The sequence below is a fragment of the Leptonotus elevatus genome, chromosome 8 (genome assembly GCF_054856555.1).
Source record: "Leptonotus elevatus isolate MCC_2025b chromosome 8, RoL_Lele_1.0, whole genome shotgun sequence".
In the NCBI taxonomy this organism is placed as follows: Eukaryota; Metazoa; Chordata; class Actinopteri; order Syngnathiformes; family Syngnathidae; genus Leptonotus; species Leptonotus elevatus.
This window is the reverse complement of record NC_141246.1, coordinates 19,499,686-19,520,171: the sequence shown is the minus strand read 5'-3', so window position 1 is coordinate 19,520,171 and position 20,486 is coordinate 19,499,686. Positions and strand designations below refer to the sequence as shown.

Below are 20,486 nucleotides of genomic sequence, written 5' to 3'. Positions count from 1 at the left end.
AGCATGTGGCCGGATTTGCTTGCGGAAGAAGAAAAAAGTGCCGTGGTTGTAATAACAGGCTAATTTATCTCGCATTCCAATACAAACAATGTGAAATACTTTAAAACATTTCCATTCCAACAATGTGAAGTTTCCAAAGGACTAATCCGGCCAATATTACCATGAGCAAGATGTTCAAACCATTTCTTTGGTTGCTACTTCTTTGTCGCCTCGGGGAATCCAAGAGAAGAAATGTTCTTCTAATTATCGGTGAGTGGTTACGTTTTAAACTGAGAGTGCCTGATGCAAAAACAAACAAACAAAAAACTACTAACGCTACACTCCCGCTAAGATTTGGCGGAGAAAGTGTTCGCGTCTCAGCATCAGGTTGCCTGTAAATACAAACGCAGTGGCATCTTGTAGTTTAGTAAAAAATATGTTTTCCTTGTCAAGAATTCCCATTTTGATAATTTGCCACCACGAAAACTTGTTGTTTTAAAACAAGAGGTACCTAAGCTGTCAGTCTTTAAAGTTATGAACTTACTTACAAAAATGCTAAAACAGCTGATACCAACTGAAAATATACACCTCATTTGTCTCCTTTTTTTTTCTGGTAACAAGCCTTTGACAAAGTAACGACTATCTATCTAATCTGAAAAATGTAAAGTAACAAATCATCAGAAAAATAAATACTCAAGTGATGTAGAGACACAGTACCTGAAAAATGTACTCAAGTGAAGTGACAAAGTATTTATATACACAAATACTTCCCACCACTGTGTAAATTCTTTACATTTCTGGTTGTGAAATACGGTAAATTATGAAAGGATTACTTGACACAAATATTATTCTTTTTAGCTTTGGACTCAAACTTTTTGCTTTGTGTAGCTCATGACAAATCAGGAGCAATTTGCACAATCCACCATATTAATATCTGCTATGTCAAGAGATGACCTAATATAAGTTAACTTCTTTAGTAATACTGCCCCAACTTGTACGAGAGACCACCTGTTGTCTTCTAGATGCACATACAGCCCACTAAGTGTTTTTTTTTCCTTCTCCCTCTTCCAGCTGATGATGCCGGCTTTGAGACTGAAGTGTACAACAACTCTGTGGTCCACACGCCTCATCTGCGTTCTCTGGCTCAGCAAAGTGTCGTGTTCAACAATGCTTTCACCTCTGTCAGCAGCTGCTCCCCCAGCCGCTCCACCATCCTCAGTGGTTTGCCACAGGTAACACACACATGCGATACCATATGCACAAAAGTCTTTAGGAAGTATTTTTGAGGAAGTATTTTATCGATCAGTTAGTTGGTCTCAACTTCTGCACCGGCGCAAAATGTCAGATGCTCATTTTGCCCTTAAATAACAATTGTTTTGTGCCTCCTTAGCACCAGAATGGCATGTATGGCCTTCACCAGGGGGTGCATCATTTTAACTCTTTTGATGGCGTCCAAAGTCTGCCGCTGCTCCTCAACCAAGCTAACATACACACAGGTTTGTGATACTTTATTTTTCTCCCTCGTCATACACAACTTGCAAACATGTGCTCGACCCTATTTCTGTCATTTTCACTCTCAGGTATAATTGGCAAAAAGCACGTTGGTCCTGGGTCCGTGTACCCTTTTGACTTTGCGTACACGGAGGAAAACAACTCTGTCCTTCAGGTGGGGCGGAACATCACCCGCATCAAACTTCTCGTGCGAAAGTTTTTCCAGACTCATAAAGAGGAAGCTTTTGGCAAAAAGATAAAAGCAGAAGACAACACAGTCAACAGTTTGAAAGATGAAGAAAGGCCTTTTTTCCTCTATGTTGCCTTCCACGACACCCACCGCTGTGGCCACTCCCAGCCCCAGTATGGCGCGTTTTGTGAGAAGTTTGGAAATGGGGAGATGGGAATGGGCAGAATTCCTGACTGGACTCCACAATATTACACACCAGAGCAAGTTAAGGTCAGCGATTCAAGACAATTACCGGGTTGTCTAATGTTTTTGCTGGTTTTGTCAGTTGTATGTGATGATACCATCATAGAAATCCAAAGTCTGTTGCCCTATAAAAAACTAGCTTAATATTTTGTGTAATCCAGGTTCCCCCTTTTGTACCGGACACACCTGCAGCACGAGCTGACTTAGCCGCATTGTACACGACAGTGAGCCGACTGGACCAAGGTACAGCATATGTGCACCGCAAATTCCTTCATGTCAAACAATAGTTTTAATGGCCCATTTTTCTGTGTAGGTATTGGATTAGTTCTTCAGGAGCTCAGGGACGCTGGTTATGGGAATGACACTCTGATCATCTACAGCTCCGATAACGGCATCCCCTTTCCCAACGGCAGAACCAATCTCTATCACTCCGGCACAGCAGAACCCATGATGGTGTCCTCTCCAGAGCAAAGGCAGCGATGGGGAGACACCAGCCAGGCATTTGTCAGCTTATTAGGTAAGAGGTAGGATATATACTGAATATTCTCTTGAGAAGAAAAGACATGTGGAAGCCACTTGCTTTGATTTCAGTGTGGAGTTGCGCGATGTTTACTGAACTACAATAATGATCCACCGCCAAGTGACCAATGTGATTGTAATGTTGTTATTAGGCCGCTAGAGGGAGACTTGACTACATACTGTACAGCAGAAGCTGGACGCCAAGTTAGACATTATTAAAAATTATACATGTATAGTTTTTGGGAAAGCCTATTTGGCATTATGACATTTATTTATATACTTCATATATCTGAGATTGGGGGTTTGAATCCAGGGACCACACCACACCCTTCCTGTGTGGAGTTTCTTTTCATCATGCCTGCGTGTATTCCCGCCAGGTTCTCCAACCTTTACCCACATTTCAAAATCATGCCTCTCACATTAAGTCTGTTTGGATACGCTCCAGCTTACCCACAACCCTATGAGAATAAGCGATATGATTGGTTGGTAAACTGGGTAAGCTGCAATATGGAACTATTTTCCCCAAAAATATCTTTACAGTAGCCTTTTTATTTGACCATTTATGACTGAAATGTCTTCTAATTAGGAGATTAACACCTCAGCTGTTCACAATGGGTACTCCTGTAAACCAATAGTTTTCAGACTGGATTCGGGTTCGAATTTCCCGCGCCCCTTCTGCGGATGTGACGAATGTGCGTAGTGTGTATGTGAAGAAGGGTATGTGCAGTTTCATTCTTCGTCGGCAGGTGGTAGGAGCTATTCGAAATAGAATATTCTACGTTCAGTAGCTTTAGCTTTATGGTACAATAAATGCATTTTCGTATGTGCAGTAGCTTTCAAAAGTGTTCTTAGCCCCTGGACATTTCTACATTTTATTATGCTACATCAATAAACACAAATGTATTTTTGTGTTTTATGAAGAAAAGGATTTTCATGTATTTTCAAAAATAAAAATCTCAAAATTATAGCATGCAAAACTATTTCCTCCACAGAGACAATATTTTATAGAAGCACCTTTCCACTGCAATTACAGCTGGAGGTGTTTTGGTGTATGTCTTTATTAGGACGGAACAATTTTTTTATTTTCGGATTGAATGCTGCAAATTACCCCTTTCCCCCCACCAGCACTTTTATCTCCTCCAAGTTGACTTGCAGTGTTTGCTTGTATTATATTTAATTATGGAACGCACTATTATGGCCAAAATAATAATCACGATTATTTTGGTCAATGTTGTTATTATTAATCAATACCATTATTCATTATGTTGTAAAAACAGCTGCATTTTTTATTGAGAAGACTACTTACACTTAAGAAGACACTACAAGAATAAGTGATAATGTAAGAAAAATACCATAATTTAATAAATGTGCAAAGTAATACATTCTCAATCCACTATTTGTAATCCATGAGTAATTGAGACTCCTCAAAAAGGATTGTAATCTGTCTCTGAATATCACGAAATGGTGACACAGCACTACTTTTGTCTAAATGAAACTCCTCAACATAGGCACCAAGTCTCCCCAAGATGGTGCCAAAATAATACTACTGAATTACGAGTTCTGAAAACAGCAAAGATTGTTATTATCATGTGATGTGTAATCTGTCCTCTTTTGACAGACGTCACTCCCACCATCCTGGACTGGTTTTCTCTTCCCTATCCGTCATACAGCCTGCCTGGCAGCACCACTGTCCCAGTGCACCTCACTGGTCGCTCTTTACTTCCTGCCCTGGTCACCGAGCCCAGCAGCTGGCACACAGTCTACGCCAGCCAATCCCTGCACGAGGTGTGTGAGCGTGACGCCCTTTTCTAGAACATGGCACATACAAGCTCCTTTGCTCCTTTTCGTCTCGTTGGAACCAGGTCACCATGTACTACCCAATCCGTTGTGTCCACCAGGGGGCATACCGCCTCCTCCACAACCTGCACTACCGCATGCCCTTCCCCATCGACCAGGACCTGTATGTTTCGGCCACCTTCCAGGACCTGCTGAACCGCACCAGGCTGCGTGAGCCCACACACTGGTTCAAAAGTCTGCAGCAGTATTACTACAGAGAGCGCTGGGAGCTGTACGATATCAGGTCTGCTCGCATCGCCCACAACAACACCGAACAAGCATTATATCGGAAGTTGACGTTTAGCGATGAGGTCGCGTTGCAATATTTTTCTTTTTGCAAGATAAGCACCACTTTTCAGTTTGGTGTGTCAGTTGAAATAATAGGCCCTAACCCACATTATTGAACCATCCTCAGTAAAACTGCCTGTATGCTTAGCACAAGGACAATCTATTTCAGTTGTTTACCCCTGCAAGGGTAGGCACTCCAGGGGGTGCGTGAGATTTAAAAATAAATAAATAACATAACATAATTAAAACAGCATTCATACAAAAATGCTTTAAAAATAATTGCTAAAGTATGCAGTAAAATGTAAGTTCATAAAATAAATGTCCTAAAAAAAACCCGAATGGTTCCACCCAGCATCACCTGTCAATCATTTCAAAACTTTATTTACAATTAAGTTATTTATTTTTTAGAACAGATCTTTACTATGACCCTAATTAATTATACTAGGAGAATAATTAATGGTGATAGTTTTTGCGTTCACAAATCTATAATTAATTTAATTCTTTCTTTCTTATTTTTTTAGTAATATCTTCTTATTTCCAAAAAGTTCAAGAGATGAATGAAATGAAGTTCCAAAGTTTAATAAGTCAGACAACGATGGCACCACACTCTTTTGCACTGGTTAGGGAACGCTTGGCTGAAGAAGAAAAAAATCAGTATTGAGAAAAGGAGCTCATGAATACTTAATAATTATATTAATAATAAATAAAATAGCCAACACAAGTAAAATGTAGTATTCAAATACAAGTTGTTATTATTGAGGGAGGGAGGGGGAAAAAACCTCCAAGCCTCCATGGCCCTGTTTGAAAAAGTGATTGTCCCCTTAAACCCTAAAAACGGGTTCTTCCACCCTCAGCAGCAACAACTGAAATAAAGCATTTTCGATAATTGCCAGAGTCTTTCACATCTCTGTGGAAATATTTTGGCCCACTTTTCCTTGCGGGTTTGCTTTAATTCAGCAACACCGCAGCCTTTTAAATGTTATGCAACAGCATTCAAATTAGATTCAAGTCTGGACTTCGACTAGGCCACTCCCAAACCTTCATCTTGTTTATTTTGAAGCCATTCAGAAGTCGACTTGTGTTGTTGTCGTGATGCAAAACCCAAGTACGCTTCAGCCTTAGGTCACTACGTGGCGGCCAAACATTGGCCTGGTTCTCACGTTTACGTCAATCACAGCAAGTCATCCAAGTCCTGAAGTAGAAAAGCAGCCCCAGACCACAATGTTTAACTGCGGGTGTGATGTTCTTTGTCTGAAATGCTGTCTTATGTTTAGGTCAAATGTAGCGAGAAGTTCAACTTTCGGCTCATCAGTCAGAGTTTGGAACTCTGCAATGGATGTCATTTATATCCACTCGCTTCCTAATTGTGGACTCGTGAACAAACACTGACCTCTACCGAGGCGAGGGAGGCCAGCAGTTCTTTAGATGTTGTCTTGGGTTCCTTTGTGACCTGCAGGTTGAGTCTGCACTTTGCTCTTGGGCTGATTTCTTTCGGCTGGCCTTTCCTGGAAAGGTTCAACGCTGTTCCAAGCTCTCTTCATTTGTAGATAATAGCTTTCACTTACTGTGATTCACTGCAGTCCTCAAGCTTTAGGACTGCCTTTGTTACCCTTTCCAGACTGACAGATGTCAATTACTTTATTTTGTATTTGTTTGGCTCATGGCACGGTCAGGGTCATTTTTTTCCCCCCTCTTAATAAATCACATCTCCATTTAAAAACTACATTTTATGTTTACTTAGGTTATCTTTATCCATTATATACATTAGTTTTATGATCTTAAACATTAAAGTGAATTAGCCATGCAAAAAAAAATAAAACATTTTAAAAGAGGGTAAATACTTTTGCATGGCGCATGCTGTCATTTTAATGACCTGTTTTCATTGCAGTCTTTGGCATAATAAAACAGTAAATGATAGTGAATCCATTTTTACAATGTTTATGAGATGATTTTACTTTACTTAACGCAATCGAACCAACAAACAACGACAACGTTCTGCCCCCCCCCCTCCCCCTTTCATTAATCTTCAGCTTTAGCACTTGTAGAGCTCTACTGAGTGACATTGTATTCATGCATGTGGCCATTATAGCAGTGCTGAAACAATGAATGTGATGGTGGCTTGGGGCATATTCTCCCGTGTGCCTCTTAGTCACTGCTGCACAATTACGCACCTTCGGGCAATATATTTCCACTCTGGGTGGGTGTTTGTACCTCACACATGGACCACATCTTACCAAAGACTTTAGGCGCCTTTCCTCTTGCGTGCTCTAGAGTCTGTATAAATCCAGCTTCCTGTGAAGGTGAAACTTCATATTGCGCGTCTTGAGTCATTTCACTGCAGCTGACGGTGGTTGATAACTGTCACAGGCCGACGCGGATGATCCGTGCTGACGTGCGAACAGGTTGGTCACACCTGGCCCGTATACGCTCACCAACTGCCCAACGGCTGTAATGTGCCCCCGACTGCATTACACCAACAATAATGAGTGTGTGCAGACCTTTTTTTCACATGCTGATGGAGGCTTGGAATTTTGAAGTGCCAATTACAAACAACTACAGTCAGTTAGAAAATAAAGTTAACAAATAGCATCGTTCAAATATGTATTACCGTTCAAAAACAGGCACTCAATTTGCCACCAATAACTTGATAGAATTTTCTCAAAATGTTCCGATTTGCGCAGCCCATCCATTTCTTTCCTTATTTATTTGTGAATTTGCAAAATAATGTACTTCTGAAGTGTGGCTAACAGTTTGTTTCTTTTCATTCCTACACGGCCAATGCAGAAAAGACCCTCTGGAAACCAAGAACCTGGCGTCAGACCCGTCGTACAGCAGCCTACTGACGAGCCTTAAGCAGGAGCTCCAGAAATGGCAATGGGCGACAGGGGACCCGTGGGTCTGTGGAGCAGACTATGTCCTGGAAGACAAGCTGGAGCCGCACTGCAGACCACTTTACAATGGACTCTAATGGTATATAAGCCTATCTTAATTGGCATATACTATAAGTCTGCACCCAGTATACGGCAAGCAATACATCATGTTTATTTATGTTTTTATATGCTATGATGCTTTTAATGGTCAAAATAAACATTTTACATCCCCTTATTTCATATAATGGTCCCATGCTTTATTATGTTACTGGCTGGGGTCTCTATTCGGTTTCCATGCATGTACAGTACTCATCTAATCTAAAAGCTTTTATGGAGAAGCAAAATGGAATACATGACATTTAACTGTTTTATTATTTCATTGGAGGAGTACATCCCTCACTAGTCTTCTCCCAGGAGCGGGTGGAGCTGATGATGCATAACTAGCGGGATCAGTAAATCAATCTGCAAATCACTTTCTGTTATTTTCCTCTGAGCCCAATTTTGAAGCAAGGCTGATTCACACACTGCTTTTATTGACATGCTCCTTTTTTTCTTGAACTCAAAATCCACGCTCACTCATTTGGAAGTCTTTTGAAGCTGTATGACCACCGCTCTGCTTTGTTAACCACTGACCCAATACAACAGCTATCGCCGTTTCTCACATGACGTCATGGACAATTATGACACTTTTTTTTGCCAAGATGAAGATTTGACATGGACGCCATGGATCGCCTGACCCCGAGGGGTTTGAACATCTTCTCCACTGACTTCCTGTTCTAGGTTATGGATGTAATGATGGACATTGAGTCTGAATCCCTATCTCATTGGTGGAGACGTCACTGGAACTGATTAGTCCCGTTGACCTAGGAGACCAAAATAGTGATTGCGCTCGCAACAGGGTGATGTCATATTTGCCCGGAAGTCGCTACTAGTTTGTACAACAAGAAAAAACCCTGAAATGGTACCAAGAAGGCCAAGACAGTGTGATTTTATGAAAACGTGGCTGGTACAACAAATTAATGAAACACCTAGAAAAAGGGAATGTGAGGTCCTTCAAGATTTTTTTTTTAGGGCAGATCCAGAGATGCTCAGGTGTGTGTGGGTGCGCGCGCGCGTGTGGGTGCGCGCGCGCGTGTGGGTGCGCGCGCGCGTACGGACGGACGGACCAAGTGACTAGCATGAAGCTTTATTTTAAAGTTTTTTTTTTTATTGTATTTATTTATTTTTAGCAATGGCTTACTTGTACTTTGTTCAACTTGGTTCATTAAATCATTTGCAATTTGCCGCCACAGTCACTTGGTCCCCGTGCAATAAGGTACCCCGAAATCTGAAAGTAAAATGTAATCAGAAAAATAATTAAACAAGTGAAGTAGGGGAGAGTGAGGTACGTTTAGCTGCTTTTCTTTTTCTGCATGCATCACCACATGAAGGTACATATAGCGTAAGTAGATATTTCAGGATGTTGCGCCTCCCTACAAAAAAGCAGATAGTGTTAACTTGGCAGCTTTGTTGATATGGCCTGTCCAAAAACAAGTTGTCTTATGGCACAACAGACCTCATGCTTGGGTTAAATTGAGCATAGGACCTGGGCAAGTTTTCAACTTTCATTTTCATCATTCATTATTTTTTCTTTTTGCCGCAGCCTTTCATTTGTCTCTTAGTTCCGCCAGTTTTTACATGCTTGTGTAACATATCTGATCATATGTGAACAGTATTTTTATTTTATTTTATTTACAAATCTGACTCAGACCTCGTATGCTGTCTGGACGCTGAGGTCATGCTCATCATGCGACCTATTAACAATTCAGAGTTTGCGTCAAATCAAAATGGCGGTCAAACTAATTGAAATACTGGGCATTAAATCATTGCCATTTGACCTGAGGATTATTTTGATTTAAACGCGATGAAATGTTGTTTGACTAACAACATGCATGCCGTTTGTTTTCACCGTGTAAAGGAAGCATTTGCTTTGGGTATTGTGGGAATATCAGAAATGCCCGGATGTTCGGAATTGTTAAATACGCACATGAGGACAAGCGGTAGTCTACAGGTGGATTGATACATAAATGTCGCTATGGTGATTTGCGGATGTTCTTTGAGTTGGCCCGTTAACGTCACTGACTTGAACCCAGTGTAAATCTTACTTATAACCCCACAAGCGTCATGCGTTTGACGTATTTCTCTCTTCACTCTTTTTCTTTCTCACACCCCCCAACTCATCAAAAAAAGATCAATTGAAAACCGTCCCCAAAGAGACCCCCTCCACCCCACCCCACTTCTCCCGTATCAAGACAGAAGATCATCTGCTCTCCTCCAATTTGATTTGACGAACGTTCTGGGTCACGATACGTCTGGTAGCCCGCTTATAAAAGCAGCAGGAAATCCGCCCAACAGGCAACCAAACACAACGCGACCTCAGGAGAAGATTCGAACTCCCACCCCTAAAAAAAAAAAAAAAAACTTCGCCAAACGGTTCAAACATGGAAAGGTCCCTCAGGTTTGCTTTGGTGTGCGTTGGAGTGTCCCTGCTCATCTCGTGTCATTCCGTCCAAGCCTGGTACAAGCAGTCCACCGGGCCCACTTACTACTCTGTGGGTCGCGCCTCCGGTTTACTCTCCGGAATCCGGAGGTCGCCTTATGTGCGCAGGTCCGAGTCCCAAGAAACGATGGACAGCGGAGAGACGGTCGGCGCCAACGCGGCCGCGGAGACTGGCAGGCAGGTCTCCTTGCTCAAAAGTATGGTAAGTCGATTGAGGTGATCATTTCGTTCCACGCGCAATCATCCGAAATGTAATGTTTGCCCTCCCACGTTCATTCTTTCATTTAAAAAATGCTTGCCATGGAAAACAACAAACGATTAAAAACATCCAGTTCTGCGTGCGTAAAAGTACGCTTTACGCACGAGTGTCAAGCTTTTCCGAGCGTGAAAGTGCCATGACATCGATTGGTTTTAATTCAATGAAGGCATTTGAAACGTATTTCATATTACCATTTGACTGCCTTTGCGTGTAGCCTACTCTTAAAATAACAGACTTAAAGTTAGTAACCTGCGCTCAGAAAATTGATTTCTTTCCTGTGATTTCTTTGGACTGAATGTAAGGCTATTTGCGTGAAGGACATCTCCCCAAACCTGAAGAGCTGCGAGTTGCTGCGAGATGGGAGCGGCACCTTCCAGTGCAAGGCGGACGTCTTCCTCACCTTGGACTCGCTGGACTGCCTGTCCGCATGAGTCCACAGTGCGCTCGGCTTGTACAGAAAACAAGGGTCACTGTCGCCCAGTATAGACTCTTGAATGTTTTATTCCCACCTTTGTATTATTTAGAAGTGAAATTATGATTATTATTTTTTTGTGTGCGCGTGTGTTGCGCGAGCATATATTCACGAGCCTTCAGTTAGAATAAACGCACTGCAAAGTTTGTTTGGTATAAATCATTTAAATCTGAGACTTCGCATGAATGTTGTATACCACTGCTGTAAGTTGATTTCTGTATATTACTTTTTATCATACCGATTAAAAATGAACATATATTTGGAAGCCATTGTGTACAGGTGTCTACATATCAAGGAAAACTGGTCAACGATGCAAGACACTTTTTTATTATTATTTATTATTCTGTATTGCAGTTTCAGGACATAGTTGAACATACTGAACCAAATAACACACTAGGCACATCAAGCGCACTAATGTGTACTTTCACTTTTAAAGACAAAATAACATAAGTGTAAATCACCAACGTAAGGCATCACATTCCTTTTACTTCCAGTCAAGACACAAAAATGAAACATGACTTACTAAACATTTAAAACAGCCGCTGCAGCATAGGCGATGCCTTACAAATCACATTTAAAAGGCACCAGGTTTGGTGAGATCTCAAAAGGTTAAAGACAGATAACTAAACATGTAGTTTCCTAAGATACAACTTTTAAAAATCTAAATTGTTATTAGATCACTAATTGTAAGGATGAGAGATAGGTTGGTGAGAATTTTGCTGCATACACGATGCGGCTTCTACAGTGGGTATGACATCATAATGGCGGATTATTTTAATATAATTTCACGGTGAAACCCACATTTCCACAGCATGTCTGCTTTACTTCTAATAATGGCTTTTAGATTACAGTACCAAAAGATGGTTACTCAAAGTAGTCCTTATTTTTGGTGGCATTTTCAAAGCTCCTTGAAATGGTTAGAACTCAAAGAAAGTGGGCAAGCTGTAGACTGTGTGTGCGTGTGGACGAGATGATATCGACACTCCTGCGTCACATCGAAAGGTCCGATGGTCTATTTAGATCTCAGCTTGTAGGAACTCAAGACTTTTTCTGGTAGCTACAGGAGAGACACGGCCTCCAGGTTCTCTTTTATAATGGTGTCCATCACCACCTGAAAGACCACCTGGATGTTGGAGGTGTCGGTGGCAGTGGTGAAGTGATGATAGATGAGCTTGCTGGCCGCCGCGTCCAGCGAGACGAAGGTGGCGGTGATGAAGCGGGCGGCCGAATCCACGTCGCAGTCTGCTCCTGGAAAATCATATCGGGAAGTTAAAAACTAATGAGTACACATTTCAAAGAGCCACATCTCAGGCTGAATATCACTTCATCAAAGGTCAATAGCTCATTTAAGTATAGTGGGGGAAATTGTCTCTGTGAAGAGGAGGAAGCAAGTCAAACAGGCTCAAAGGACACTATTTATTGGGGCTCGAGCAGCGACTGCTGCGCGTCCCTATTGTAGGAATGACGAGGTATTATTATTATCAGATTTTTGAGATCCTAAACATGAACGAAAACTAACCAAACTTCATCGGGCCTGGCGAAAAATTTGGCATTTTAACTCATTCACTGCCAATTCATTTTAATTATTTCTATTAGTTTAACATTTTTCCACACTTTTGTTAAGAAGAGTATGAAAACCTAGAATTTTTATTGTACATTTAGAACAGATATAAAATGTGTGATTAATTGTGAGTTAACTAGGGAAGTCATGCAATTAATTATGATTACAAATTTTAATCGCTTGACGCCCCCAATTTTATTTATTTATTATTCATTCATTGCCATTGACGGCTATAAACGTCAAAAATTCATTTAAACAATTTCTATTAGTTTAACATTTTTCCACACTTTTGTTAACAAAAGTATGAAAACCTAGAATTTATTTAACGTACATTTAGAACAGATATAAAATTTGTGATTAATCATGAGTTAACTAGTTAAGTCATGCGATTAACTCTTTGACTGCCAGACGTTTTCAGAAAAGGGATGCTGTGAGTGCCAGCCGATTTAAGCATTTTGACTGATCTTTCAAGGTCCACAGAAAATTTTCTGTTTGGACTATGGAAACACACATACTACCAAATGAAAGATTGAACTCTGAAACTGAAAAAAAGTTTGTTTCTACCTTATTCCGTTCTTCAGTAATCAACAATAGAAAATGGTTAGTTTCACCCAAATGCGCTTGTTTTGGACCAAAATACGGAGAAATCAAGCTTTTAGTGAAACGATATTTCATACACTCTAGTGAATTTTACACTTCTTTTTGTCCATGAATAATGCCACAAACACCTAAATAGTGCTTTACTTCTATAAAACACTACCACCAAGAATGAAAAAGTGTTTTTTGATAGCAAAATATGTTTATTTACATTCAACAGTGTAACAATTTGACAACAATTTGGCAAACTATTTACAAATGTGTGCAACTGTGGTACTATTTACAATTATGTGGATGTTTCAACGACAGTTTTTCTTTTTGTGTAACACTCCCCTGCGTGCAAGGAGACGCAACAGGATTTGCACAACAGATTAGTTTCACTGCGATTGCCTCTTCGCGTGCAGAAGCTACACTTTCTTGCCGGCCGTTTTTTCCGGGGAATAGCAAGTATATACTGCAGTGTGTGTTGCCATAAAGTCTAATATCAGGATCATGTTACGGTTACGTTACGGTGGTGTTACGTCTGGCTTCCTCATGTCCTTCAGTTGCTATACCGGGTGGTAAGAGATGTTCTGATCCATCTTATCCACTCCATTCATGGTGGCATCGTAGTCCAGAAACAGTGTCTTCTCCGTGATCAGACTGTACCCGCTCCTCCGATGAATATGCATTGGACTCGGGGTACTCTTCATCGTCCGATTGTTCGGAGTGCTCCGCGTTTTCCGGCGTTAGCATCGCTAGCCGGTGAGGCTTTATGACGTGATTATAGCCGCGCGTCAACGCTTCCAACTTCGGCGTCAACCTCGGGAGTCACCATCATCATCATCATCATCATCAATGTGCATTGGTCGATGCTTTTCGACTACTCTTCATCGTCCGATATGAACGTCCGCCTGTGCAGAAGTGCTCGGTTGTGCTCCGCGTTTTCCGGCGTTAGCATCGCTAGCCGGTGAGGCTTTATGACTTGATCATAGCGGCGCGTCAACGCTTCCAACTTCGGCGTCAAGCTCGGAGTCACCATCATCATCATCGTCGACATCAATGCGCTTTTTAGTATTGATCGATGCTTTCCGTCTTTGAAAAAAATGCTCAAGCATGAGCTGCTTGCAACCGGTCGCCATTGTTGCTTCATCAGCCATTGTCCCCTCAACACTCTAGCTCCGCCTCACGTCTTCTACTGATGCCCACCCAATCTTGTCCAAAGAGAGTCATCACTGCCATCTAGGGGCCAAAACGAGTCATTATACTAACTCGATCTGCTTGATACTTTCAGCACAGCTGCCCAAGGCTTTCCTCCACCCATTTCCCCCCAAAAAATAAAAAATACACAGTGAACGTCTTTTAACGTCTTTGGCACCCCTCCGTGGATTTTTACTAAACGTTATTTAACGTTTTTGGCAGTAAAAGAGTTAATTACAAAGACAAATGTAATCGCCTGTCGCCTCTAATTTTGAATAATCTTTCTTTTTTTTTTTCTTTTTATGAATTTATGGCAGTGAATGAGTTAAAGTTGCCATACAGGAGTACCAATTTAAAAAAGGGGTCTGTAGCGCCCTGTCCTGCTACGTTTGAGCGCCCCGAGTCAAACAAAAAAGACTTTGGTAGCCTACCCTAAAATGAACAGGAAGTGAGCTATGAGTATTGGAATGTCCAATCTTGGCACATTTTTGCACATGTGTCATATTTTGCCCCCTTGACCTAAACAGTTAACCCGATTGACTGCAAAATGTGTCCGTACCATCTCAACATTTGCAGCTATAAGGAAAAAAATCCTTACATTTTCACCATACTATAGTTTGCATTTCGAAATTCCTTCTAAACAAAACATTCCCGGTGTCGGTACCAGATGTGATCAGGCTGCATATCGGGAAGTTAAAAACTAACGAGTACACATTTCAAAGAGCACTTTTGTGTTTTCACAGGGTCAAAATGCATTCATTTTTTTCCTCATCATTTGGGAGATGGAAGATATCGCAGTTGTCTATGGGTGAGATGCATACACAGCATGGATTGGATAAACACTGTATAGCCCAACAACCAACTTTGCTTGTTCTCGCACTGTAAAAATAAATAAACAAATCAATAAATAAATAAATTCTGATAATAATATTTACTTGAAAAAAATGGTCAAGTTTTACCAGAAATTCTAAGTAAATTTTACAAGGAGATTTTTGAGTACATTTGACCAGTTGATGTAAATAAAATAAAATAAAAGTTACTCAAGGGTTACCTACAACCTTCAAGTTGGGAGACAGCCACTCTACCACCTGAGTCATGCCGCTCCTGCTGTGTGTTACTATATTGATGGTATCAGGCGTAATCCTTGTACTTCCAAGAGAGCCGTTTTTTTGTCTCATTTTGGACACACCAGAAATGCAATAAAGTGGCAAGCAGTAAGAGTGGCATGGCTCAGGTGGTAGAGTGGCTGTCTCCCAACCTGGAGGTCATTAGTTCATTCCTCAACGCTTGAATAACTTTTTTTTCTTTTCGTTTTTAATAAACTGCTAAAATGTACTCAAAACTCCCCTTGTAAAATCTACTTTTAAAAAACTTTACGAGGAATTTTCAAGTAACTATTAAGTTTTTTCAGTGAACAAAAAGCTGCATGGCAAAATTCCCACGTTATTGATTTGTTTTTTAATTTCCAAGGACATCAAATTGTATGCCTTTCTGTGACTCTTCCAGTCACTTTATATCCGTTACAAGCTACACTACTTAACACTCAGTGATCACTTCCCACTGAGAACATTGATGATCTTTTATATGTGTCAGCATGGAACGATACAGTTTCACTTGCGTGTTCCAATGGCAAGTAAAAGGCATTACTCTGGGACAAACCTTTAAACTGAGGGAGGTAATGGCGCAGGTGTCGCCCCGAGTGGAGAATCTTCGCCTGGAAAAGGTCAATTTTGTTCATGAATAAAATCTGCAACAAAGAGAACATACAGAAAAAAACAATGAGCCAGGAGTTGACCGTGTTCATCGTGAGTCAGAGGTTTTCTCTCAAGCGGAAAAGAAAAATCAATTTGAAAGATCATCAAACATCAACAGGGAACAGATGGCTTATTCCCACTTGTAGCAACGCAATAACGAAGCAAGCAATGAAACCGATGAATCACAGTTTAAATATGTGCTTGTCGCTTTATACTGCGTTGTGTTCAAAAGTCGCAAAACACTTCTCATTTCTTTCAGGCAGACGCAACACCATCCTCGGCTAGGCAGTTTCTGAGCATCAAAATATTATACTTAGCCTTTTGAACAACCTCAAGTCAGTGCGGCTAAAAGTCGAGCTTTTGTTGATGGTGCCAGTGCAGCCCCCCAGATAGACTTTCATTGGCTTTGAGCTCGAGAAGTTCTTCTCAAATCTTGGCCTTGTGCTATGCGGTTTTGTCAAGAACAGATTCTGCGTAAATTGGAGCAGTGAGACGGTCATAAATGGATCTGCTGTCGGCGGGGGGGATCGTGCCAGGTGACAATTTTATTCAATTGGCAAGCTCAGGAATGATGAGATTATATTGACTTTTGGGACAAGCTACATAGAACGGAGAGAAAAAGAAAAAAAAACTAAGCGTTCAAATCAACTCACGTGCTGACGCCACGTCTTACATTATCCACTTTGTAGTTAACCAATTAAAACCAAAGCCAAACAAAAAAGGCCCAGGTGAATTTGAGGTGCTGCAGGATTGTCATTACGACTGAACTGCCCCGAGGAAAACTTCTTTGAGGTGACGAATTTAGCTCCCACGTTAAAAAATGTCTTCTAACAGGTCGGGGTAATGAGCCGGTTAGTTGTGTTAACACGCTGGCCCACACACAATAACAGCACATCAATCTTTCGTTGTCCAACTCGCCCAACACAGTATCTTTAGTTGACAAAGAATCCCAAAGTGTTGCTTGAAATCCTCACAAAAAAATGAATTGGCAAATTGTCACACACCGAAAATAAAAAGCACAGAAAGCGGCGCAGGCTAATTGACAGACGCATATACTTTCCTGGACTGCAAAATGGATTGAAACACAAGTTAAGTGGAAATAATTGAGCAAGGGCGTCTTAATGGGATCAGTTACCAGAAACAGGAAGGGGAAAGCTCATCTTCATTGTAACGTATTCCTTAATTACAAGTGACAGAAGCCTCAAAGGCGCGACGGGCGGATGTTCCACCTATATTTTCTACACCACATCTCAGGCTGAATATCACTTCATCAAAGGTCAATAGTTCATTTAAGTATAGTGGGGGAAATTAGCTCTGTGAAGAGGAGGAAGCCAGTCAAACAGGCTCAAAGGACACTATTTATTGGGGCCCGAGCAGCGACTGCTGCGAGTCCCTATTGTAGGAATGACGAGGTATTATTATTATCAGATTTTTTAGATCCTAAACATGAACAAAAACTAACCAAACTTCATCGGGCCTGGCGAAAAATTTGGCATTTTAACTCATTCACTGCCATTAACGGCTATATACGTCCAAAATTTATTTGAATTATTTCTATTAGTTTAACATTTTTCCACACTTTTGTTAACAAGAGTATGAAAACCTAGAATGTTTTATTGCACATTTAAAACAGATATAAAATGTGTGATTAATTGTGAGTTAACTAGGGAAGTCAAGTCATGCGATTAATTATGATTACAAATTTTAATCGCTTGACGCCTCCAATTTTTTTTTTATTCATTCATTGCCATTGACGGCTATAAACGTCAAAAAATCATTTAAACAATTTCTATTGGTTTAATATTTTTTCCACTTTTGTTAACAAAAGTATGAAAACCTAGAATTGTTTTAACGTACATTTAGAACAGATATAAAATTTGTGATTAATCATAAGTTAACTAGTGAAGTCATGCGATTAATTACAATAAAAAAAATATTTATCGTCCGTCGCCCCTAATTTTGAATAATCTTTTTTTTTTTATTAATTCATGGCAGTGAATGAGTTAAAGTTGCCATACAGGAGTACAAATAAAAAAAAGGGGGTCTGTAGCGCCCTGTCCCCGCTACGTTTGAGCACCCCGAGTCAAACAAAAAAGACTTTGGTAGCCTACCCTAAAATGAACAGGAAGTGAGCTATGAGTATTGGAATGTCCAATTTTTGCAAATGTTTGCACATGCGTCATATTTTGCCCCCTTGACCAAAAACAGTTAACCCCCTTGACTGCAAAATTTGTCCGTACCATCTCAACATTTGCAGCTATAGGGGAAAAAAATCCTAAATTTTTCACCATACTATAGTTTGCATTTCAAAATTCCTTCTAAACAAAACATTCCCGGTGTCGGTACCAGATGGTATCTGGGTCGCCTAACGAACACGTCACGCTATAGGATTGGCAGAAAATTATCCAGTTGACGTCAAACATGGGAAAGAAAATTAAAGATGTCATTTAAATAACAATATGTACGGACTGAAATTGTAAAAACGCAAATAAAACTAAAAATATGAAAGCAAGATATATTGAATAAATGATCAAATAGATTGAATAAATGATAAATAGTTAAATACACAAATTAATTGCCTCAGATGTGACAAATATTGTCATCTTAGATTGCTAATGTTTTTGTGATGTATTGTGATTTGTAAACAGCTCAAAAAGAAACCAAACCAAAGTGAACACATCTGAATCGCGCAAAGGCACTTCAATCTATTTAATTATTTCTTCAATCTTAGTTGTATCCTGCTTTTATATTCTTAGGTTTATTTACATTTTTACAATTTTAGTCCATACATTTTGTTATTTAAATGACATCTTAAATATTTTCTTTCCAATGTTTTGACGTCAACCGCCAATCTTTTTCCATATAACTTTATTGAACAATTGTAAACGGACAATTTCCAGCCAATCCTCTAGCGTGACGTCATCTGCAGGTGACCCCGACACAATCCGGCAGCCCAATCACATCTGGTACTGACACCGGTTGTACAAAGCATCAGAGCCACGGAAATTTGGAGGCATATGTTAACAGTCCACGACGTACAAAAAAGTATTTTGGAGCCATAAGATAGACATAACAGAAAGTCCGCCATTTTGATTTACTTTGGAATTTGGCACCATTTTGCCGTCTTTTATGGCGGTCGTATTTTAACAAACTCCTCCAACAAAATTGATCAGCTCGTCTTCAAGCTTGCCGTTTCATCTTGAAAATCTTTTTAATTCCTTGCGTGTTGTTGCCGTGGCGATACACTGATTGTAAAGAAAAATGATGCTGTTTTCTGATGTAAGTTTGCACACACATCAGACCTGGAATGAAGATCAATATTTTTGAGATTTCTTGAGCACTTTTCAATGAATAGCTCAATTGCGCTCTCTACTAATTTTCACCTAAATTTGTGAAAATTGGGAGGAATATCTATCAGCCTAAGACCTACATAAAAGTCTTTTGAAGCCATATGGTAAACCTAACAGGAAGTCCACCATTTTGAATTTATTTTGGTCTTTTAAAGAAGTCATATTTGAATGAATACTCATGAAACTTTGCACACACACAAGGCCTGGCAATAACATTGATATTTTAGAGGGTTCTATGTGACAGTCCCCCAACATGGCTAGGTTTGCAAGTGCCCTTTGTAGCTGCTCGCACCTCTATTTTTGTATGTCTTTTATAAATGTATACACTCACGAATTGTATTTTCTGAGTGAAGTTGAATCAGCCAGCATCTTGGAAGGCTTGCGTTCAACTCAACAGGTTGACAAGCAACGGCTTATGCAAACAAATTTTTGCAATTCGTCTGTATGAAATATAAAAAGCATGGGAATATATATATATAATGGATTATTTCCCAAGTGATGAGGTGATCGAGGTTTTTCTCACCATGGATGTATTTCGGAAGAAGACATTGTTGCAGATTGAGGAGAAGAGCTTCATGCTCTCCTGCAGACGATTCTACACAAGAGACAAATACTGCCATCAGACAGTAGCAGAGGTGAAAAGACAACATTCATCTTCACTGTAAAGACGTTCATCATGACCTAGGCGGGAGAAAGGAGGGAATCCAATAACAACTAATTGTAAGAGAGCGTTACCATGGAGGGGTCCTCCACCAAGGTCATGTCATAACCGCTGAGTGACACCACAAACAGCACCGCTCGGACGTCCTCAAAGCAGCCGATCCACTTCCTTCGCTCTGTTCGCTGACCTCCGACATCGTACATCCTACACACATGACATGCAAGAGACAGAAGAGACCAATACATGAAAGGATATAAACCACGGCAATGCACACTTAATATACATGTAGTTGCTTTTCGTTGACTTTTTTGCTTGTACATACAGTGCTGGTTTCATAATAGCAAATTAAATAACCTTCACCAATCAATTTACTGTAAAATCAACTGGCAGTGACATGTAAGCATCTTGAAGCAAACACTCTAGGCTCTTAACTTATTCACTGTCATAAATTCATTTGAACTATTTCTATTAGTTTAAAGTTTTTTCTACTTTTCTTAACAAGAGTAAGAAAACCTAGAACTTTTTTTATTGTACATTTAGAACAGATATACAATTTGTGATTAATCTGAGTCATGTGATTAATTACAATAAAAAAAAATAATCACCTGACGTCCATAATTTTTAATAATCTTTTATTCTTAAAAAAATATTTAAAAAAAGATTATTAAAAATTGGGGGCATCAGGCAATTAATATTAG

The 20,486-nt window shown here is 40.1% G+C and overlaps 3 protein-coding genes across 4 annotated transcripts in view; 2 read left to right on the top strand and 1 right to left on the bottom strand.

Moving 5' to 3' along the window:
• The first annotated feature begins 6 nt into the window (after positions 1-6).
• On the top strand, positions 7-7,651 carry sgsh (N-sulfoglucosamine sulfohydrolase (sulfamidase)). Of its 2 annotated transcripts, none has more exons than XM_086083157.1 (9): positions 7-249; positions 1,051-1,211; positions 1,370-1,475; positions 1,560-1,930; positions 2,065-2,146; positions 2,217-2,420; positions 4,041-4,207; positions 4,321-4,502; positions 7,331-7,651. In XM_086083157.1, the coding sequence occupies exons 1-9, from the start codon at positions 162-164 to the stop codon at positions 7,512-7,514; spliced, it is 1,545 nt and encodes a 514-aa protein (XP_085939283.1). In that variant the 5' UTR covers positions 7-161; the 3' UTR covers positions 7,515-7,651. The 2 variants fall into 2 exon arrangements, with proteins under 2 accessions (XP_085939283.1, XP_085939282.1); XM_086083156.1 differs by having other exon boundaries at positions 4,285-4,502.
• Positions 7,652-9,731: 2,080 nt separating this feature from the next.
• npb (neuropeptide B) lies at positions 9,732-10,927 on the top strand. Its single transcript, XM_086083155.1, has 2 exons — positions 9,732-10,157; positions 10,517-10,927. Exons 1-2 carry the CDS (start codon positions 9,897-9,899, stop codon positions 10,643-10,645), a joined length of 390 nt encoding a protein of 129 aa, XP_085939281.1. The 5' UTR covers positions 9,732-9,896; the 3' UTR covers positions 10,646-10,927.
• Positions 10,928-10,990: 63 nt separating this feature from the next.
• Positions 10,991-20,486, bottom strand: part of gnav1 (guanine nucleotide binding protein (G protein) alpha v1) — a 38,974-nt gene continuing 29,478 nt past the window's right edge. Inside the window, exons 6-9 of the mRNA XM_086082596.1 lie at positions 19,863-19,992; positions 19,651-19,722; positions 15,683-15,770; positions 10,991-11,934 (exon numbers count right to left, since the gene is read on the bottom strand). Coding sequence (XP_085938722.1) covers positions 11,744-11,934; positions 15,683-15,770; positions 19,651-19,722; positions 19,863-19,992 — 481 coding nt within the window. The 3' untranslated portion in view covers positions 10,991-11,743. The remainder of the gene's footprint in view (positions 11,935-15,682; positions 15,771-19,650; positions 19,723-19,862; positions 19,993-20,486) is intronic.